Source organism: Microtus ochrogaster, linkage group LG1, assembly GCF_000317375.1.
Source record: "Microtus ochrogaster isolate Prairie Vole_2 linkage group LG1, MicOch1.0, whole genome shotgun sequence".
NCBI lineage: Eukaryota > Metazoa > Chordata > Mammalia > Rodentia > Cricetidae > Microtus > Microtus ochrogaster.
The window spans coordinates 46,485,915-46,502,754 of record NC_022027.1 but is presented as its reverse complement, the minus strand read 5'-3'; the positions used below and the strand labels follow the sequence as shown (position 1 = coordinate 46,502,754).

General features: G+C 44.6%; 1 protein-coding gene across 2 annotated transcripts; it reads right to left on the bottom strand.

Moving 5' to 3' along the window:
* Nucleotides 1-2,814: 2,814 nt before the first annotated feature.
* Nucleotides 2,815-7,471, bottom strand: Cxcl13 (C-X-C motif chemokine ligand 13). 2 transcript variants are annotated; one of them, XM_026785361.1, is made up of 4 exons: nucleotides 7,373-7,471; nucleotides 5,663-5,795; nucleotides 3,223-3,303; nucleotides 2,815-2,977 (listed from the first exon to the last, which is right to left on the bottom strand). In XM_026785361.1, exons 1-4 carry the CDS (start codon nucleotides 7,431-7,433, stop codon nucleotides 2,917-2,919), a joined length of 336 nt encoding a protein of 111 aa, XP_026641162.1. In that variant the 5' UTR covers nucleotides 7,434-7,471; the 3' UTR covers nucleotides 2,815-2,916. The 2 variants fall into 2 exon arrangements, with proteins under 2 accessions (XP_026641162.1, XP_005359575.1); XM_005359518.3 differs by having other exon boundaries at nucleotides 2,815-2,971.
* Between the last annotated feature and the right edge of the window lie 9,369 nt (nucleotides 7,472-16,840).

The window sequence follows — 16,840 nt, the reverse complement described above, 5'->3', positions numbered from 1 at the left end:
AATCTATGCAGTCTGGGGAGCCCGTAAGAGTCTCAGGCACCCCATCTATGTAGTCTGAGAGCCCTTCAGAGACTCAAACACCCCATCTATGCAGTCTGAGGAACCCTTCAGAGCCTCAGATACCCCCCTAGAGTAGAGCTGGAATTCTTTATTTGCCACAGAAAAGAATTTCTTCACGAGTCAGAGCAAAGCCAAGCCAACAAGTGTATTCTTAAGGAGAAAGGACAGCCATGCGCAGGAGGTTGAGTGTGGGAGAGGAACCACCTATGTTAGTGATTTGGGGGCTTTGGAGTTGCATTGTTTGAAGGAGATGATCTATAACTGAGGCCGAGGAAGAAGAAAAAAGATGTCAGCCTCCTTCTGTCTTTATTAAAAGGAGTATTTTTGTTGTTGTTACATGAAATTATGGATGATTTATAGAGCACAGGGAAGGCGTACATATGAGGAAGAAATGAGACAAAACGTTCCTCAAATTAACACGTGCAAGTGGTTTTGCTTTATATAGTTCATGCAAAGAGGTTAAGACCCGGAGTTTTTATCCTGAATGTGCCTCATTAGTCATATTAATTACCTTGTAGCATTTTTAGGAAGTATATTTCTACATATAGTTTCGTGTAGGCTGACCTCTAGTCAACGATGTCAAAGCTCTTGACTCAGTCAGCAAGAGACATAAATCAGGTCGGGGCAGGTGAAGGTCAGGGGCTCTTTCCCTAGCCCATGCCCCCTTAAGTTCTTCCTACCACACAGTGTCCTGTGGCTTTGACTGGCTCTGAAGAGGAGGGCAGGCAGAGTGGCTGAAGTCAGAACATACATTGGAGTGTTTTCTCAGTCTCATGTAACGATGAGGAACATTCACTTAGGAGTCTGGAGACCCTGGGCTCAAATTCTGCTTTGTTTCTGATTAGTTATACGGATGAAGGCAAGGAATGTCTCTTTGTTTCTGTTTCTACTGATGGTATCTACCTCCCATAGATAGTCGTGCTATAGGGATGGTTCCTGGTGCCCACTTATCGTACCCCGTTTCTGCCAGCTCTCACAGAATGGTTAATAGTAGCTGCCTCATGAGAAAGGGCAGCATTGATTATTAGAGGATCCTGAATACTTGTTGAGCTATATGCCATAATAAAGCTGAAGCTCAATTCCCACTCTCTAAACACTGAGGTTTAAAGAGCACTTGGTTGTAGGATTTTGAAGATATTGTATATTCCCTTTGCATATTTGTTATCAAAATGTCAAATTATAGATGACGGAGAATATAATATCTATAAGTAGCATTTATTCTTTCTGAAAATACTTAATAAAAATAAAAAATGAATGAAAGGAGAAAGCCGGGCATTGAGGTCCACACCTGTGCTCTCTAGGCCGAGGCAGGAAGACTACCGCAGTTCAAGGACAGCCTGGCATATGTAGTGAGTTTCGGGCTAGCCCAGGCAACAGACTGAGATCCTGCCTCAAAAAAGACTAGAAGTAGAAAGCAAGCAAGCAAGCAACCCTAAAATAAAAATGGGGTGGGAAAAGACTTGGGAAATAGCTCAATGAGTAAAATACTTGCTAAAAAGCCAGGAGACCTGAGCTTAGACCACCCTCCCCGCTCCCTGCCCGCCCCAGCCACTTAATCCCTCTCCTGGGGGAAATGGAGATAGCTGGCCTAGCCTACTTAGGAGCTAGCCCATTGTCAGTGAGGAATGAGACTGAGGCCTGAATTCTTCCTATGCACACACACACCCTCCACACACGAGCACGCACGCAAACCCACACAGAACCAAACACCCTGCCGCAAAATAAATGAGTGAGTGAATCAATGGAGATAAATGGGAGAGAGAGCCAGATGGGACGGGAACAGACCACAAGGCAGCCAAGGAGGCCAAGTGCTGGGAAAGAATGGCCTTTAAGTCCTCCGCCTGTCAACTCAATGCAACACTTCGTCAAGTGAAACATGGGAGACTCCGGGAATCCATGTAAACAGGCAGCGAGAACGGGTCTGAGGAAGGGTTTGAAGTCTGGAGGCGATCACATTTAGCCTGCCTGGGGAAAGAGGCCTCCGAGGCAAACCTTTCCCACCGCATAACTGCTCTGGTGGCTGACATAATTTGGGGTCATCTGTAGAGGGTTCTGATATGCAGGAAAAAATGAACATGATTGAAACCTCACGTCTCCTTGGGAACAGCTGAAGAGCATCTCAGTGAGAGAAAATTGTCTGTTAAAAATGAACCGGTCATAAGCAAGATTTTTTTTATATAAGCAAGATATTTGATTAAGTTTAGTGAATGACATTAGATGAAGAGGAAACATTAAAGAATTTGATACAAGAGACTGATATTTTTGTCTGTGTGAAGAGAGCCACGGTGTACAGGAATGTGTTTGTATACTGCTGGAGAGCCTGGAATTTTAAGCCTAGGATCTTCCAATGTTACGGGGTTTAATCTGATACAATAAATTGTATACAAGAAGAAACCTTTAAAAGTAGAAGGGCTCTATTTTCTTCATGAGGCTTTTCACTAATGGAGATCTACTCTGCATCGTGTTGGGCTGGAACGGCATGGGATGCCCAGCAAACTATGAAGACCATTAGGGAAACCCGCCTTCCTTAAGGGGTGAAGCGAGGGAAGTATACCCCATACATTTCTTGTTAATACAAGCTACAGGTTCAGATTACTCTACAACCTAGGACAATTTGACATTAAACAACACACCTATTACCAAACACATGGGTGTTACTAAGCACCCATCCTCAAATAACCGTCGTTAAGGAACAAGAATGTAGGTTGAGGGTAATCCTGCAGGGTTGTCTTTACACACAGTCATGCTTGTTTGTAAAAGGAATTTATTTTCTTGGAAATTCTTCAACCAAGAACACATCTAAAATTCAGAGCAGGGATAAAGGAGGGTGCAGGCGTTCCTTGGGGGACAGGGCCTTCAGGTGGTCCTTTTCTTACTCACTGGAGCTGGGGGAGTTGAAGACAAAGCTTTTCTGTGAATGAAAAACAAAGCCGTAAGTCACACTTAGAGAAACCCACACAAGAAACTAGAACTTCCCTCTGGTGACATCAAATAATGGCTCCTGGGCACCCTTGCTGAAGCTGTCTGAACGGCTGGACGAGTTAGCCCTGCTCTAGCCGGCACATGGAAACAGTGGGACAGACATGTTTCCGATGACTTTCCCCAATTGTAAAGGATTCCCTAGTGTGGCCGGCTAGGAAAGCTCTCGTGTGCTTCACTTACCTCCGTCTATATTTGAGTACCATCTTGAACCATCTGTCTTGAGGATTCACACATAGAATTTGCTTACTCCTAGTCCAGATCCTGGAGAGAAATAAACACAAATAAAGATGAAACAGTGGTGCATTCTTGTTCCATCCTGTGTGCTTTTTAATAATGAAGAGGATTGATTGTCAAAATAATTATTCCAAAAAAAAAAACATCGAAATTTGAGCAAGAAGCTTTGAATCTGGAAGAAGTGATCTGTGGTGTGAGGCCCGCGGAAGAAGAGGGCAACGGTTTGTGGACCGATGTGTGGGAGCTTGGGGGGTCCAAGTTGACAGAAGCCCGTACGTCCTAAGAGACTGTCTTGTTGATAGTCTTTCTGAGTTAGAGAAGGGCCCAAAAGCTGACTCCAAAGTTGGGTCACTTCTAAACTTATACCCCAGTATCATTCAAATGTCTTATCCACTGAGCTCAGGAGAACAAAACAGACTAGAGAAAATGTTTTATCTGAAAAAAAAAAAGAATATATTTTAATATGGAAGAAGTTTCAATTGGGCTCAGTGGCATTTCTCCAAGTCATTTCCTGCCCTGAGAAATTAATCATCAACAAACCAGCTCTCATAGCGAATGGCCAACCTTTGTCAGACATTGGTCTCACTGTGTGCCATAGGCCGTATGGTCACCTCAGATCTTCCCTCAGACGTCCTATTCTGGAAGAACCATTGCTTTCTCTCCTGATGAGTGCAGAGTTCAGAGAGTTCAAACAACACATGGAAGAGTGTACTGCAAACGCACAGTACCGCAGGATTGCTTGAATTCTTGCAGAGGTTGTCTGACTTCACAACCACACTTTCAGCAATCTCTGTGACCTGAATAGTTATCAAGTTCCAGACATGGTGCTAAGGTTCCTCCCTGCAATGGAAAAGTAAGGTCTCCCAAGCGGTAGAAAACCAGGAGACTATAAACACTAATTTGTGTGAGCTTAAGCAAATGCAGTATCTTGATGTATCAGGCATCTTAGCTATAAAGAATAAAGAACCATCCATCTAAGTTCGATTTCTTTCTTTTTCTTCCTTTCTTTCCTTTTTTTTTCTGGGGGGGGGGGTTGAGACAAGATTTTGCTGTGTAGCTTTGGTGCCTGTAGACCAGGCTGGCCTCGAACTCACAAAGATCCATCTGCCTCTGCCTCCCTAGTGCTGGGATTAAAGGTGTGTGCCACCACCACCTGGCCTTAAGTTTGAATTTCTACCTCTTTAGGTCATGGAGCAAGTGGGGTCTCAAGGCAGCATCTGCCAGTTTGGTTTTAGAATCATGATGGCAAAATAGACTTTGGCCACCTGGATATGTTCATCCCTGACTAATGGATTTCTCCCAACAATCTGTAGCTTTCATTTCCATATCTGCCTACTGTTCAAAAATGCTGACTTTAACAAGAAACTGTACACTGAAACTTTCATTATTTCCAAACAACGGGTGTTAGGAAAGCAGAGACAATTAGGAAGGGTGTCCTACTTCCCTTGATTGAGAGGTGAGAGCATTGAACCAAGGAAGGAGAATGCAGCCAAAAGGCAAGGAAGGGTTCTAGTGCTCTGCCCCACCCCATTGGGCCCCATGGCTAAACTTTACTGTGGAGTTTGAGGGAAGTAACTGTGGCTTAGTTTAACTCTCGTTGGTGGAGACTCTGGTAAAAGTATCATGCCATCATGGCGAAAAGTTTCACAGAGTTTTGATAACCTGTATTTCTGCTTTGTCAGTCAAATACATCTGGTCCCAGCTACAAAGCCTTTATTTCAAAACGGGACAAGCAAGCATAGTTGCTTACAAACTTTCCAAAGCCCGAGGAAGTTCTTGAGGGCTTGGAGTGTGGCTTACAGGGAGAAAACTGGTCCGGGATCTGTGAGGTCCTGGGTCTCCTCCTTAGCCCAGTCCACAGAGATGAACGAAGGGGGGCAAAGGGGCGGGGAGAAGGGAGGGCAAAGGCGAGCTGCTGTTAAAAGGGAGGTTCCAACAAGGAGAACAAGGCTCTGTGTGAGCATCCTTCAAAGGCTGTGTAGGAGAGAGGGAGTTCTGACTCCATCCCTGCCTTCCGGGTGCTGCAGGCAGGTTAGCTTCCTCAAGTCTCAGTGAGTTAACCTCCTTAACACCCCTTCCCCATTTCAGCCTCTGTAACCACACACACAGGCCTTGGTGGAGCAGCTTGAGAGATACAACGAGGGAGCAAGAGGTTACAGCTTTGGATTGCTCAAAAACAAGTATTTAAATGTTACACATTTTCATGATTAATTTCAGATATTTAGCAACATCAAACTGGTCTCTGAGATTCTTGCTACCATACTGTTGCGAATTACAAATATATTTCTTCATCTGTTTTTCACTTGAGAGAAATTATGTAACTTATTATTTTTTTTTGCTTTTTAAAAATTTTTTTATTATTATTTTTTTAATTCTTGCAACTTACAGGGCTTCAAACTTTGGGCAGCCATTCCCAGGAGGTGTGACTTGAATCCGCTCTATGATGTTTGGATGGACAGGCCTTGAGATCGTCTTGGAACATTTACACTTTAGGCTTGTGTAATTGGCCTCCAGGATTCCTGTAAATGCAGAATCAGTCACTTCAACCCATTGGGCCTATAACTTAGAAGTAGAACTGAACTACCAATCTTCTATATCAAGCATTTGTAGAAGCAAACATTTCAAGCCAGCTGCATAGCTTTCAGTTTGTGTATTTCTGTTTGTTTTGCCTTGTGTGCTTCCAAATGTTTTCTACCAAAACCTTAATGGAAATGACCTTAGCTTTTCAAAGCCGTAGCATTCGTTGACTGTCCTTGTAGCATTATATTGGCATTTAGGTGATTTGACAGCTGATGCTCTAGGGACAGTCAACTATGTTACATCTAATGTGTTAGGAAATCAACTGATCTCTGCTCCCAGTGAAAAAGCAGAGGAGCAGATGCTGCTGGAAACTGGCGAATATTGTAAGCATCTCTCACAGTCCTTTCTCTTACAACCCTCCACCCTCACCGCCTCTCTATCTGAGAAAACCCATGGAGGATGCTTCTTCACTCATGTTTAATATCTTGGTTCTCAATATTACTCATAATTATCACCAAAGGAAAACCAATAATGAAAATTGGAGGCTCTATTCAGCCACAATACTTAGTAGTTATAGACATTTTAGTGGTAATTCATCTCATGGATTTTCGTGAAGTCTAAGGTTTATTTATTTTTATTTATTTATTTTAAAGAAATTGTTGCTGGGTTATCCAAGCATTTGAAAAGTTGGACAAAGGATGATTTTTATAAGTTCAAAGCTGCTCACTGAGACCTGGTCTCCCAAAACAAAACAAACAAAACCAAAAGATATTTATAAAATCATTTGAATAAGTAAAAGCGTCATGTTCCCAAGGTGTCTACAGTTTTATGGGCTGAACAAGGGAGCCATCCTTAGACCACAGCTGAGGTCATGTTACACACAGCCTGTATACTGATACTGGGAACGGAGCATTTCCTAGGGGCTAACTTTGTCACCAGCGGCAGGAAAGCTTCGTAGGAGAGGAGAGAAATGAGTTTTGAAGGAAGAGTGAAAATGGGGGTGTGGGGGGGACCTGCACATCTTAAGTGTAATTACTGTCCTGTAAACCCGAGTGCTTCTCTCCGCCCACACATCCATCCCCTCAGCTGTATACACACCTTGCCATTTCAGTTAGACATTCATGCAGTCACGCAGAGACAGCTGCCCCGTTCAGGCTGAAGTCAGCTCCTTGCCTCTGCTTTATTTAGGGTGTCAGGCCTTACCACGTGCAACTGTCCTGGGAATGTCGGACTCAGAGGCCAAGGTTTGACGAGGAGTGGTGTCAAGAGGCAGAGCAAAGAGGAGCCGTGCAAAGGAGTCTTCCTGTCGGCGTCTGAGCTGACAGCCAACAATACACAACTATACCTAAGTCCTACGAACCCGCACCATCCTTCCTCTATAAAGGACAGTCTTGACACTTTGAAAGCTTCCATTTTTAAAGGGTTAAATCCCTGGGACCTCACCCTTCCAAATCTGGAAGCAGTTGAGCCCCCACCCCTGCTCTTGTAAGACTTCCTTCCCAGTTTTAATTGAAGAAGAAATGGTGAGGACCATTTCTGCTCAAAGGCTAGAGAAATCATAAGTGAAAGTTCTCACCGTGGCCTGGAGCGAGGCAGCTGGCCAGCAGGAGGAGCACGGCTGCTAGGCTGGGTCTCATTCTGCCTGGAGGCGGAGTCCAACCTTCAGCTCGGAGGCCAAGCCGAGGGCTCCCGACTCCAGACTCTTATTTATTTAGACCAGTGAGGGCCCTCCCACCGCCTGTCTGCAGTAGGTCAGCTGCACCGTCAGTCTCCAGATCCCCCAAAGACTGCTGAGTTTGCCTTTACAGAAAAAAGAAATTCATCTTGCAAAATTTACGACTATGTTCTGGATAACCAAGCATTTCTTGGAGATGCGGATTAAAAATGTCAGAGATGCCGTGGAGATCTGAGGGTGAAGAAAAGAGGAGAACGGGATCAGTTTGGAGACCCCCAAGTGCTCTCTTTTTTAGTGCTTGGGATCAAATCCATAGCCTGGAGTTGGTTAGATAGACAGCCTAGCACAGAGCCCCTGCTCAGGACACGGGGCCACACTAGGGGCGCAACTGGTGATTGTGGCTTCCTAGAGTGGAAGGTTGTCAAGTTTCTCTGCAATTTCAGGTATAAGCTTCATGGCACCAGTGCCTCCGTACATCATTCCCGTGTGTCCCCAGCCTTTGCAAGAGGGCTCACCTTGGTACAGGCTCAGTAAGTATACACCTGACAGACACTCTGGATCCTCAAGCTACCTGTGTCCTAGACTCCTCTGCCAAACTTTTCCAACTCTTCATTTTACTCTCTGAAATGATGGTTACATATGGACATATTAAAGGGGGAAAAATATGCGGTTGGTCCTTGGTGTACTTGTGGCAGGACGAAAGGAGGGTAGGGAACGGCTTTGAGGTGAGCATCTTTGTGACCACACTTGCAAGTTAGTAAGTTGTGAGCCACGTGTCAGTGGACTCATTAGGACATCAGCTGGAGGACCTCGTTGATAGACTGTTCAACTTAAGCACCTGTGAGGTGTGGTTTGGATACCAAGGAAACAGCTAGCCTGCAGCCTTTCCGACTTTGCTACAGGCTCTTTGGTTTAAAGGAAGGTGTTTATGTAGTGGCCAGCCTGGTCTTACATGCCAATGAACTGACCTGGATAAATGTAGACGGATCCCACACCTTGGATTACTGGGAAATCAAGTTTAGCTTTCTGGAGTGATTTCCTGCACAATTTGGTGCTATGAATCAATTACTGAATGCCGAGTGCCCTCAGTGTTCCAATATGTGTGTGTGTGTGTGTGTGTGTGAGAGAGAGAGAGAGAGAGAGAGAGAGAGAGAGAGAGAGAGAGAGAGAGAGCCCTTAGTACAACAAGCAGCTCTTCCATTTGGGTCGAATGACGGTAATAATAGGAAACTTGGTCATGAGACAGTCTAGACCATCTTGTCCTGTCTGGCAGTTCTAGCTGTTTGAAAATTCTCCGCCCTAGTAGTGGGAATCAAATGATCCAGGGCCTTGACCATACTAGGCAAATGTTCTGCTACTGGGCTATGCTCCTAGCCCAAGTTCTTCCCCGAGTGTCTGACAATGAATTCTCTACGAGTTTATGCATTGTCTCCTACTTCTGTTTGCCGTCACTGAATGAGGTCATTCTAAATGCTCTCGTATTAGGGCGCTCCAAATATTTGAGATCAGAATGAGTGTCATTGGGTTTCATGGGAGCCCGATGTGGAGATGGACTTTGGATGAAGACATTTATTCGGAATAACCCCTGAGATGGCAAAGAGGGGAGAAGAGAGACTTGAACTGCAATGCTGGCATGATGGAGCCTGCGACTGCACACCAGGGAGCTCTAGAGACCTGCTTCAGGGGCCTTGAACAGACAAAAATGTCCCCATGGCACAGCAAAAAGGAAGAAAAGAACGGAGACAAGGGGACCTGAAAGAGAGCTCTGAATAAAACCAGGAAACTTCTAAATTGACTTTTGATAGAACACCTTGGCTGTAAAAAGTCGAATTCTTATGAAGTGATATATGGCCTTGCTCAAACCACTATCAGTGGGTCGGATTGTCTCCCTGTAGCCTGCCTCAATGGAGAGACAATACAAGGAGAAATCGTGGGCTTGCACACAGGCCCCTGAGGCTGCATCTCACTTGCCATCCCCAAGCCCCTCTATAAACTCTGAGTGCCTCTTTCCTTTCTCTCACACACCCCTTTCGGAAGGGAGAGTGTCTGACCTCTGTTGTTTGAAATAAAGGGTTCAGTCAGCTGCAGTCAGTATGCAGCCCCTTCTCCGCCTCCTGCCTCTTTAAGCTTCCTCGGGACTCTTAACAGCTTTGATTAACAGAGTCATCAGGCCTGAGAGTAATTCCAGAATAATCTGGAGTCTGATTTCAGTCCCTTCAAACTCAGAATTCTGTCTTTATTTTATGCTATCCACTCTGCCCGAAGATGGGATTGGTGTTTGGGCGATTCTCGTAGTCAGATGGTCCCAGAAGTTGGGATTCTCTAATATCATTTATAGTAGAGGTATGTATTCTAAAATCTTAGAAGCCTGGGAGCAAGAAATTTGAGCTGGTAGGGCTGGATGAAAAACATTCTATTTTCTCATCTTTAAGTTGTCACTGTTATGTGTGTGTGTGTTCAAGAGTGTGTGTAGGTATGTGTGGAGCTCAGAAGACAGCTTGCAGGAATTGGTTCTCTCCTACCAGGTGGGTCCCAAGAACGGAACTCAGGTGGTCAGTTTCCGCACCACGCGTCTTTATGTGCTGAGCCATCTCAGCAAGACCAAGCTAGGCCATATTAGCAGGGCTGAGCCATCTCAGCAAGGCTGAAGGACTTTCCTTTTAAAACAGCTTTGCAGACGTCTTTGTTAAGAAACACAGATGCATCCAAAATGTGGAGAAAATCAGAAAATGAAGGGGAACGGTTTTCCTCGGCCTTGTCATAAATCAGATTCTCTCTCGACACGTTAGAACCGGGAACCTTCCTAACTTGGACCTTAGCTTGTAGGTTACAAACGGACATCATCAGTTACACACGGGAACCAGTTTAAAAGGCTGGCAGGCCTGTAATCCCAGTGACCCAGGAGCCCAAGGCAGGACAACTGAAATTTCAAGGCCAGTTTTGGGGAGGTCACATTGAATTCCAGACCTGCCTGGACATTGAAATGGAATCAATCTCAAAATAGTTGAAGGTTAAAAATCAGGCTGAAGATATAGTTCAGAGGCTGTGTTTGCCAGCCGTGCACGAGACCCCTAGCCATGAGTACCGCCATCACCACCACCATGGCAACGAAACAAACACACCCCCAGCTCCTGTCTTTTAACAAGATTCTTGGGAGGTTGAGCACTTTTTAAGGCCTGAGGGGCAGAGCCTGGCAGACCCTGGACTGTAAGCTGTGGCTAGGGTTAGGGTTAGGGAGCCTTTCAGCAGGCTCCTACGTATATTTGAATCAACTTCAGCTTTCATTTGCATAAGCTGTCCTTTTGGGGTGATGCACAGACTCCCCGGTGACTGACAGAGGACGACAGTGTGCCCTAAGATCTACTGCAGAGCCGTGTCTGCAGCCAGGGTGCTTTGTGACGCTGCTGAGAAGTGGAGTGCACTGAAATCCAGAGATGGCAGGGATGACAAAGTGTCTGCCAGTCTAGGCTGTCGGCAGGTGCTGAGCAGAGGGTCCACCCCGGAGTTTTAAATAACTGATATGATGAACATCCCGTCCACTTTTAAAATGTTTTATAATAACTAGAGGCGAATGTCACTGTGACAAAATTGAAAATGCTCTCCCCACCCTATTCCACTCCACTTAGCCAGAAACCAGAACCTGACTTTATTCTGTGAACAAATGTTTTATCTGCTGATAATGTCTGTTTGCTTCCGACGTACCTTTCGGCCAGCTTTCAGCGAAGCTTTGCGACCTAGGGTGGAGTCCCTGTGGGCCAGCTGTGGGGGTTTACACTCCAACACCAACCTCACTAGGCTGTTAGTTCCTCTGTGTTAGTGCCTGGCGTGACAATGACAACGGGACTAGGACCAGCTACACCATCCCAGAGAGTCACGTGGCTTCATTCAATGAATGCCAGCTTTTTTCTCTCACCTTTGTGAAAACACAGCCATTAACATATGTGACAGACATCCCCGACACGAGCTAAAATGTCAATGAGGTTCTTACTGGACACCTTCATGTTTGCAGCTCTCTGGTTAAAGAGCTGTCCCTCTTCGAGAAGAACCCATCACACTGTCTGAATTTCCCCCCAGAAGACACCTGGAGAAATTCGTATTTGCTATAAATGTACTGCAGCACTGCAAAGGAAATAGAGCTTCATTTTCTTACTTCTATTATATTTTAGAAATATTCTATTGTGTTATAACTGGCGTGCAAAGGACTGCAGATATTGGACGTGAGCTGTTGGGTATCTCCGGACAACTGTAAACACTGACATTGGCCACCATTTCCCCCTCGAATGAACTGCTTTCAGAAACCTGTTGTTTGCCATGTAAGGACCGCAAGACCTCTACCTGTGGAGACGTCACTGTAAAAAGCAATTGACTGTTTAAAGTGCCATACACCGATTGTTGTGATTCCCCAAGAGACCGCTAGGTGGCAGCATTTCTTACAAAAACAGTTCTCCGGGAGGAAAAGTAAGGAGCGCTCTGCCGGTGTGCTGACCAGAGGCCGATGGGCACAATAGTCAAAGCAATTTGAAAATCTTGTTCATTGCTTTAAACAACATTATGAGGGTTGAGACATTTTTATTAGGCCAAAATGTTCATCATGGAGTGGAGGGGAAAAAGCCCCTAAAAATCTGAAACAATCCAACGAAAATCTGGACCAAATCCAGTTTCTTTGTCTTGAAATTGCAAAACCGAACTTCACAGTCAGTTCTCCGGCGCGTGATCACATTTGGCCTCCGCAGCAGCTGGATTCGAACCTTCCGTGCTTAGAAAGCTTTCTGAATACAAGGCTACCACATACCAGTGTCGAAGTGATCGACGACCGAGAGCAGCGAACACCAGTGCAGTACAGATGCCGTTTCTCCTCTTGGATTCTGTAATGTATACATTATACTACCATCTGCATCCCTCACCTAGGAATGGAGCCCATGACGAATAGGAGTCAGAAAACACATCCCTACTAGGAGGGCTGGGACTCCAGTTCGGCAGCACAAACCTTGTTTAGAATTTGTGAAGCCCCAGGCTGAGGGCTCAGTACCCATTCACACGGAAGAATGAACCTCCTAACGTGGAGGGTTTCGGGACACATCTTCCTGTTCCCGAGTTATCCCCAGGTAATGAATCTCACTTTCCTTTGTCAGTTTTTCTTACCTCTAAGCAGCCAGCCGTCAAGCTCTCCTCATTGTATATTTTCTCCCTTGGCAAACATGTCCTGTCCAAGCCTTCAAACTTAGATTTAATTTAAGTATGTTACATATCCTGGCATGTATCTATCCACTAGCTCACTTTTGCCATTCTTTTTCCCACAGAGACTTCTTAGATACCCAACCAACCATATTTAAAAACTGAGCTTTGTTTCCTTGCAGCTTGATCCACTTCAGGATTCCCAGTTCTGGCAAATGGTATCATTTACCCATCTGCGAAAAAACCTGAAAGTGCTAGTAGCCCCATCTCCTATAAAGCCCCGATTTGGTCTCTGAGAGCTGGCGTTTGTAGTTCTTGACTGTGTTTACTTCTCTCTAGGTTCATTGTCCCTTTCTATTCCTAAGAATATTGGCTTTTTCCTTAAGATTTTTTACAATAATTTTATAAATTTATAGGTACAATGTGATTATTTCAATATGTGTATAGATTTGAATGATGATCAGATAGGAACGATTAGCAGTTTCGTCACTGCATATATTTATCATTTTTAAAAAATATTTTATTTTCTAAGATTTATCTTTATGTTTTTAAATTTATGCTGTATGCCGTGTGCATGTGGGTGCCCTCAGGGGATCTGTTGGAGCTTCAGTTGCAGGCAGTTGTGACCAATCCACTGTGGGTGCTGGGAACTGAAGTCGCATCCTCTGGAGCAGCAGCAAAATCTCATAACCACTGAACCATCTCTCCAGCCACCTAACTACTAGTTCTTAGGGGTCAAATATTCAAAATCCATCTCAGAGAGATAGCACCTCATCCGTGCCTGTTAGAACATTTATTATAAAAAAAAGCCCAAAGAAACCAAGCGCTGAGGATGGGAGGAGAGGCTGTCTGACAAGACAGTGCTGGGGTTGGAAATTGCTACCCTTGTTCCAGAAATCAACAAAGAATTTTCACAAAAGCCTAGAAATAAACCTATCATATGATCAGGTGCACTTACTTCTGAACATATATTCAAAGGAAATAAAATTAGTACCTCAGCCGGGCGATGGTGGCGCACGCCTTTAATCCCAGCACTCGGGAGGCAGAGGCAGGCGGATCTCTGTGAGTTCGAGACCAGCCTGGTCTACAGAGCTAGTTCCAGGACAGGCTCCAAAGCCACAGAGAAACCCTGTCTCGAAAAACCAAAAAAAATAAATAAATAAAATTAGTACCTCAAAGACATCATACTCCCAAGTTCATTGCAGCACTGTTTAGAAAACAGCCAAAGTGTGGAATCAGCCTAAAGGATAGTTGTCCAGAGGATGTATTAGGAAAATGGAATAACTGTAACCAGTGCAATGCTGTTTGGCCTAAAAAGGTGAAACCCTGCCATTTGCACCAATGGTGAAACGGTGGTAACATGGCAACAGCTCCCTTCCTAGGGCCCTTTTGCTCTGTTTTCCACACAGCAGTGAGATTGGCTTCTCCAAACGAGTGATTATGTCGTCATTCTGCATCAAAGGCCTCCCACTGTTCCTGTGTGAAGAAATTCTTGTGTAGATCTTGCTGTTCTCAACTTCATCTCCTGCTTTAGCTCTGGCTGCTGGTTTTCATGTCTGCTGATTTGAAGACGTCACCTGCTAGAGGTTTGAAGTTCACAGGCTGAGTATTTCTGTAAAGACTCTGACTTTACATTCTGTGTGCACATGTCCTCCCTCATTCATGGAACCTAGATGCTATGCTTTCTTCTCCTCGAGATTTGTTAATAAGGCTTCATTTTCATCCATTCTCAATAGTGTCAATGGTGGATAGGCTAGAAATGGAACATGGATATTTTTGGAGCTTTGAGTTGGGTCACAACTCACCTTCCTCCTGTGTAGGATATGGTCACTCTGCAGTTGCAAGTTGGTGTAAAATGAAGAAAAATTTCCCCAATAACTCTCGGCTATACTGTATTGTCTACTTCTTGATGCAGAGTATCCCACAAGGCATTGTCCAGAATCTATAACATCTTGGCAACACTCCCTGCTTTTTAAATAAACCTAGTTGTCTGTTGAGTAAATGTAACATGAGCAGGGGCCAGGCTTGTTTTGTTTGTTGGGGTTTTGTCCTGCCCGGTACCCCTAGCTGTTTAGCCCCAAAGAAAATCACATATAAGTCTCCATAAATTATAAGCTGATTGGCCCATTAGCTCTAGCTTCTCACTGGCTAACTCTCACATCTTGATTAACCCATTTTTTGATCTATGTTAGCCATGTGGCTCAGTACCTTTTTTCAGTGGAGCAGATCACATCCTGCTGCTTCAGTGGTCTGGGCAGGAGTGGGAGGAATCAACTTCCTCCTTCCCAGAATTCTCCTGTTCTCATTACATCATTTCTACTCCCTGTCTGGTTTTCTCACCTATACTTTCTGCTTGGCCAATCAGCGTTTATTTAAAACATGATTGACAGATTACAGACAATTCTCCCATACCAAGTAAATACCACTATCTGTCTGATTCAAAGACCTTCCTTTGAGCCAATGTAGACTTTGAGCTTTGATGACCTATTCCTTTCCTCTTCCAGGCATTAATTACTGACCAGGAAGGGAAGTAGGTTGGGGAAGCAATGGTTGTTGCATGGCAAGAAGACAGTTCCCTACCCAGCCTTGCTGCACACCATTCTGGCTGCATCTCTCACAGACATGGAGTCTTGCTAACATGCTGTAGACCATCACTCGACTCTGTACCAATTCCCCCATCGCCAGGGCACATTCTTAGCCCCTTGTTGCTTGGATATTTGCCCCATGCTAGACACCTTGGAGGTAGAGCAATCACAAGAAAGGCACACCTGTTGGTTTCCCGTACTCCACCCCTAAAAGACTGAAGGAGGTTGCCATGCTGGCATGTGAGAAAGCAATCTGTCTCAATGGTACCTCTTCTGTGAGCAATTTGTTTTACTGTCTTCTCTTTAGACAGGCTCCAATGACAACAACCATACTGCTCACATGAGTTGAATAGAGGGGAAGGCTTCTCTTGTACCTCTAGCTATCCCACCACCTCCCTTTCCCTTTGTTGACTAGTAGAGGAATGGAAACCAAGCACCTCCTGGTGGCCTTTGTAGGGAGGAGGTGGTGCCTGGGGCTGGTGCTTCTTTGGGTAGGAATAGGGTCACATAAGTAGATCCTAGGGGTTGGGCAACCAGTGTATAGTCTTGCTCTTGATCTTTCTAACTGAACACCGTTTATTGTGAGTGTCCAAGCTGTCCCATAGCAACACATGGGTATCTACGCTGTCCCATAGCAACACATGGGTATCCATGCTGTCCCATAGCAACACATGGGTATCCAAGCTTTCCCATAGCAATACATGGGTATCCACACTGTCCCACAGCAACACATGGGTATCCAAGCTGTCTACCCACAGAGATACATGAGTATTCATGTAGTTTAGTTCGCGAAGTTTGCACACAAAGTGGGTGGGTTGAGTAGTGGTCTCATTATTTTAAGGCAATCATAATAATTCAATTTTTTCTAAAGAATTGAGATCTGGATTTTTAAAATAAAACGTAAGACAGATAATAAAAAAAGGGAGCACTCCTTCTGTCTTCAAATGTTGTCCTCAGGATAGAGTCACTTATAGCCCCAGGACAGCCTCAGGGAACCCAGGTGTCATGACAGATTCCCAAATGCTAGTACATGGAAAGCTTCCTTCTGCAAGAATGGAAGGATCTTCAAATGGTGTTTAACCTGTTTATAGGGATGAAAATGTATAGCTATAAGTATTTTCCATCCCTCTAGTCCCCCTAAACCAGGTTTTCTCTGTCCACCTGTTCCGGAAGCTGCTTATAAAATAACCATTTTGAAGTTTAACATACTCTTTGGCTTCTTCACTCAGGTTTCTTACTAACTAACTCATACATCTTAAATTAACTCATTTCTATTGTTTTATATTTTACCCTCAGGCTTGTGGTTTGCTACATCACATCTCACTTCTTAGGCAGCTACATGGTATCTACCTGACTCTGCCTTCTTTCTCCCTGCATTCAGTTTAGTTTTCCCACCTAGCTATATTCTGCCCTGCCATAGGCCAAAGCAGCTTCTTTATTAACCAATGGTAATAAAACATATTCACAGCATACAGAGGGGAATCCCACATCAAAAATGCAAATTCAGGGCTGGAGAGATGGCTCAGAGGTTAAAAGCATTGCCTGCTCTTCCAAAGGTCCTGAGTTCAATTCCCAGCAACCACATGGTGGCTCACAACCATCTGTAATG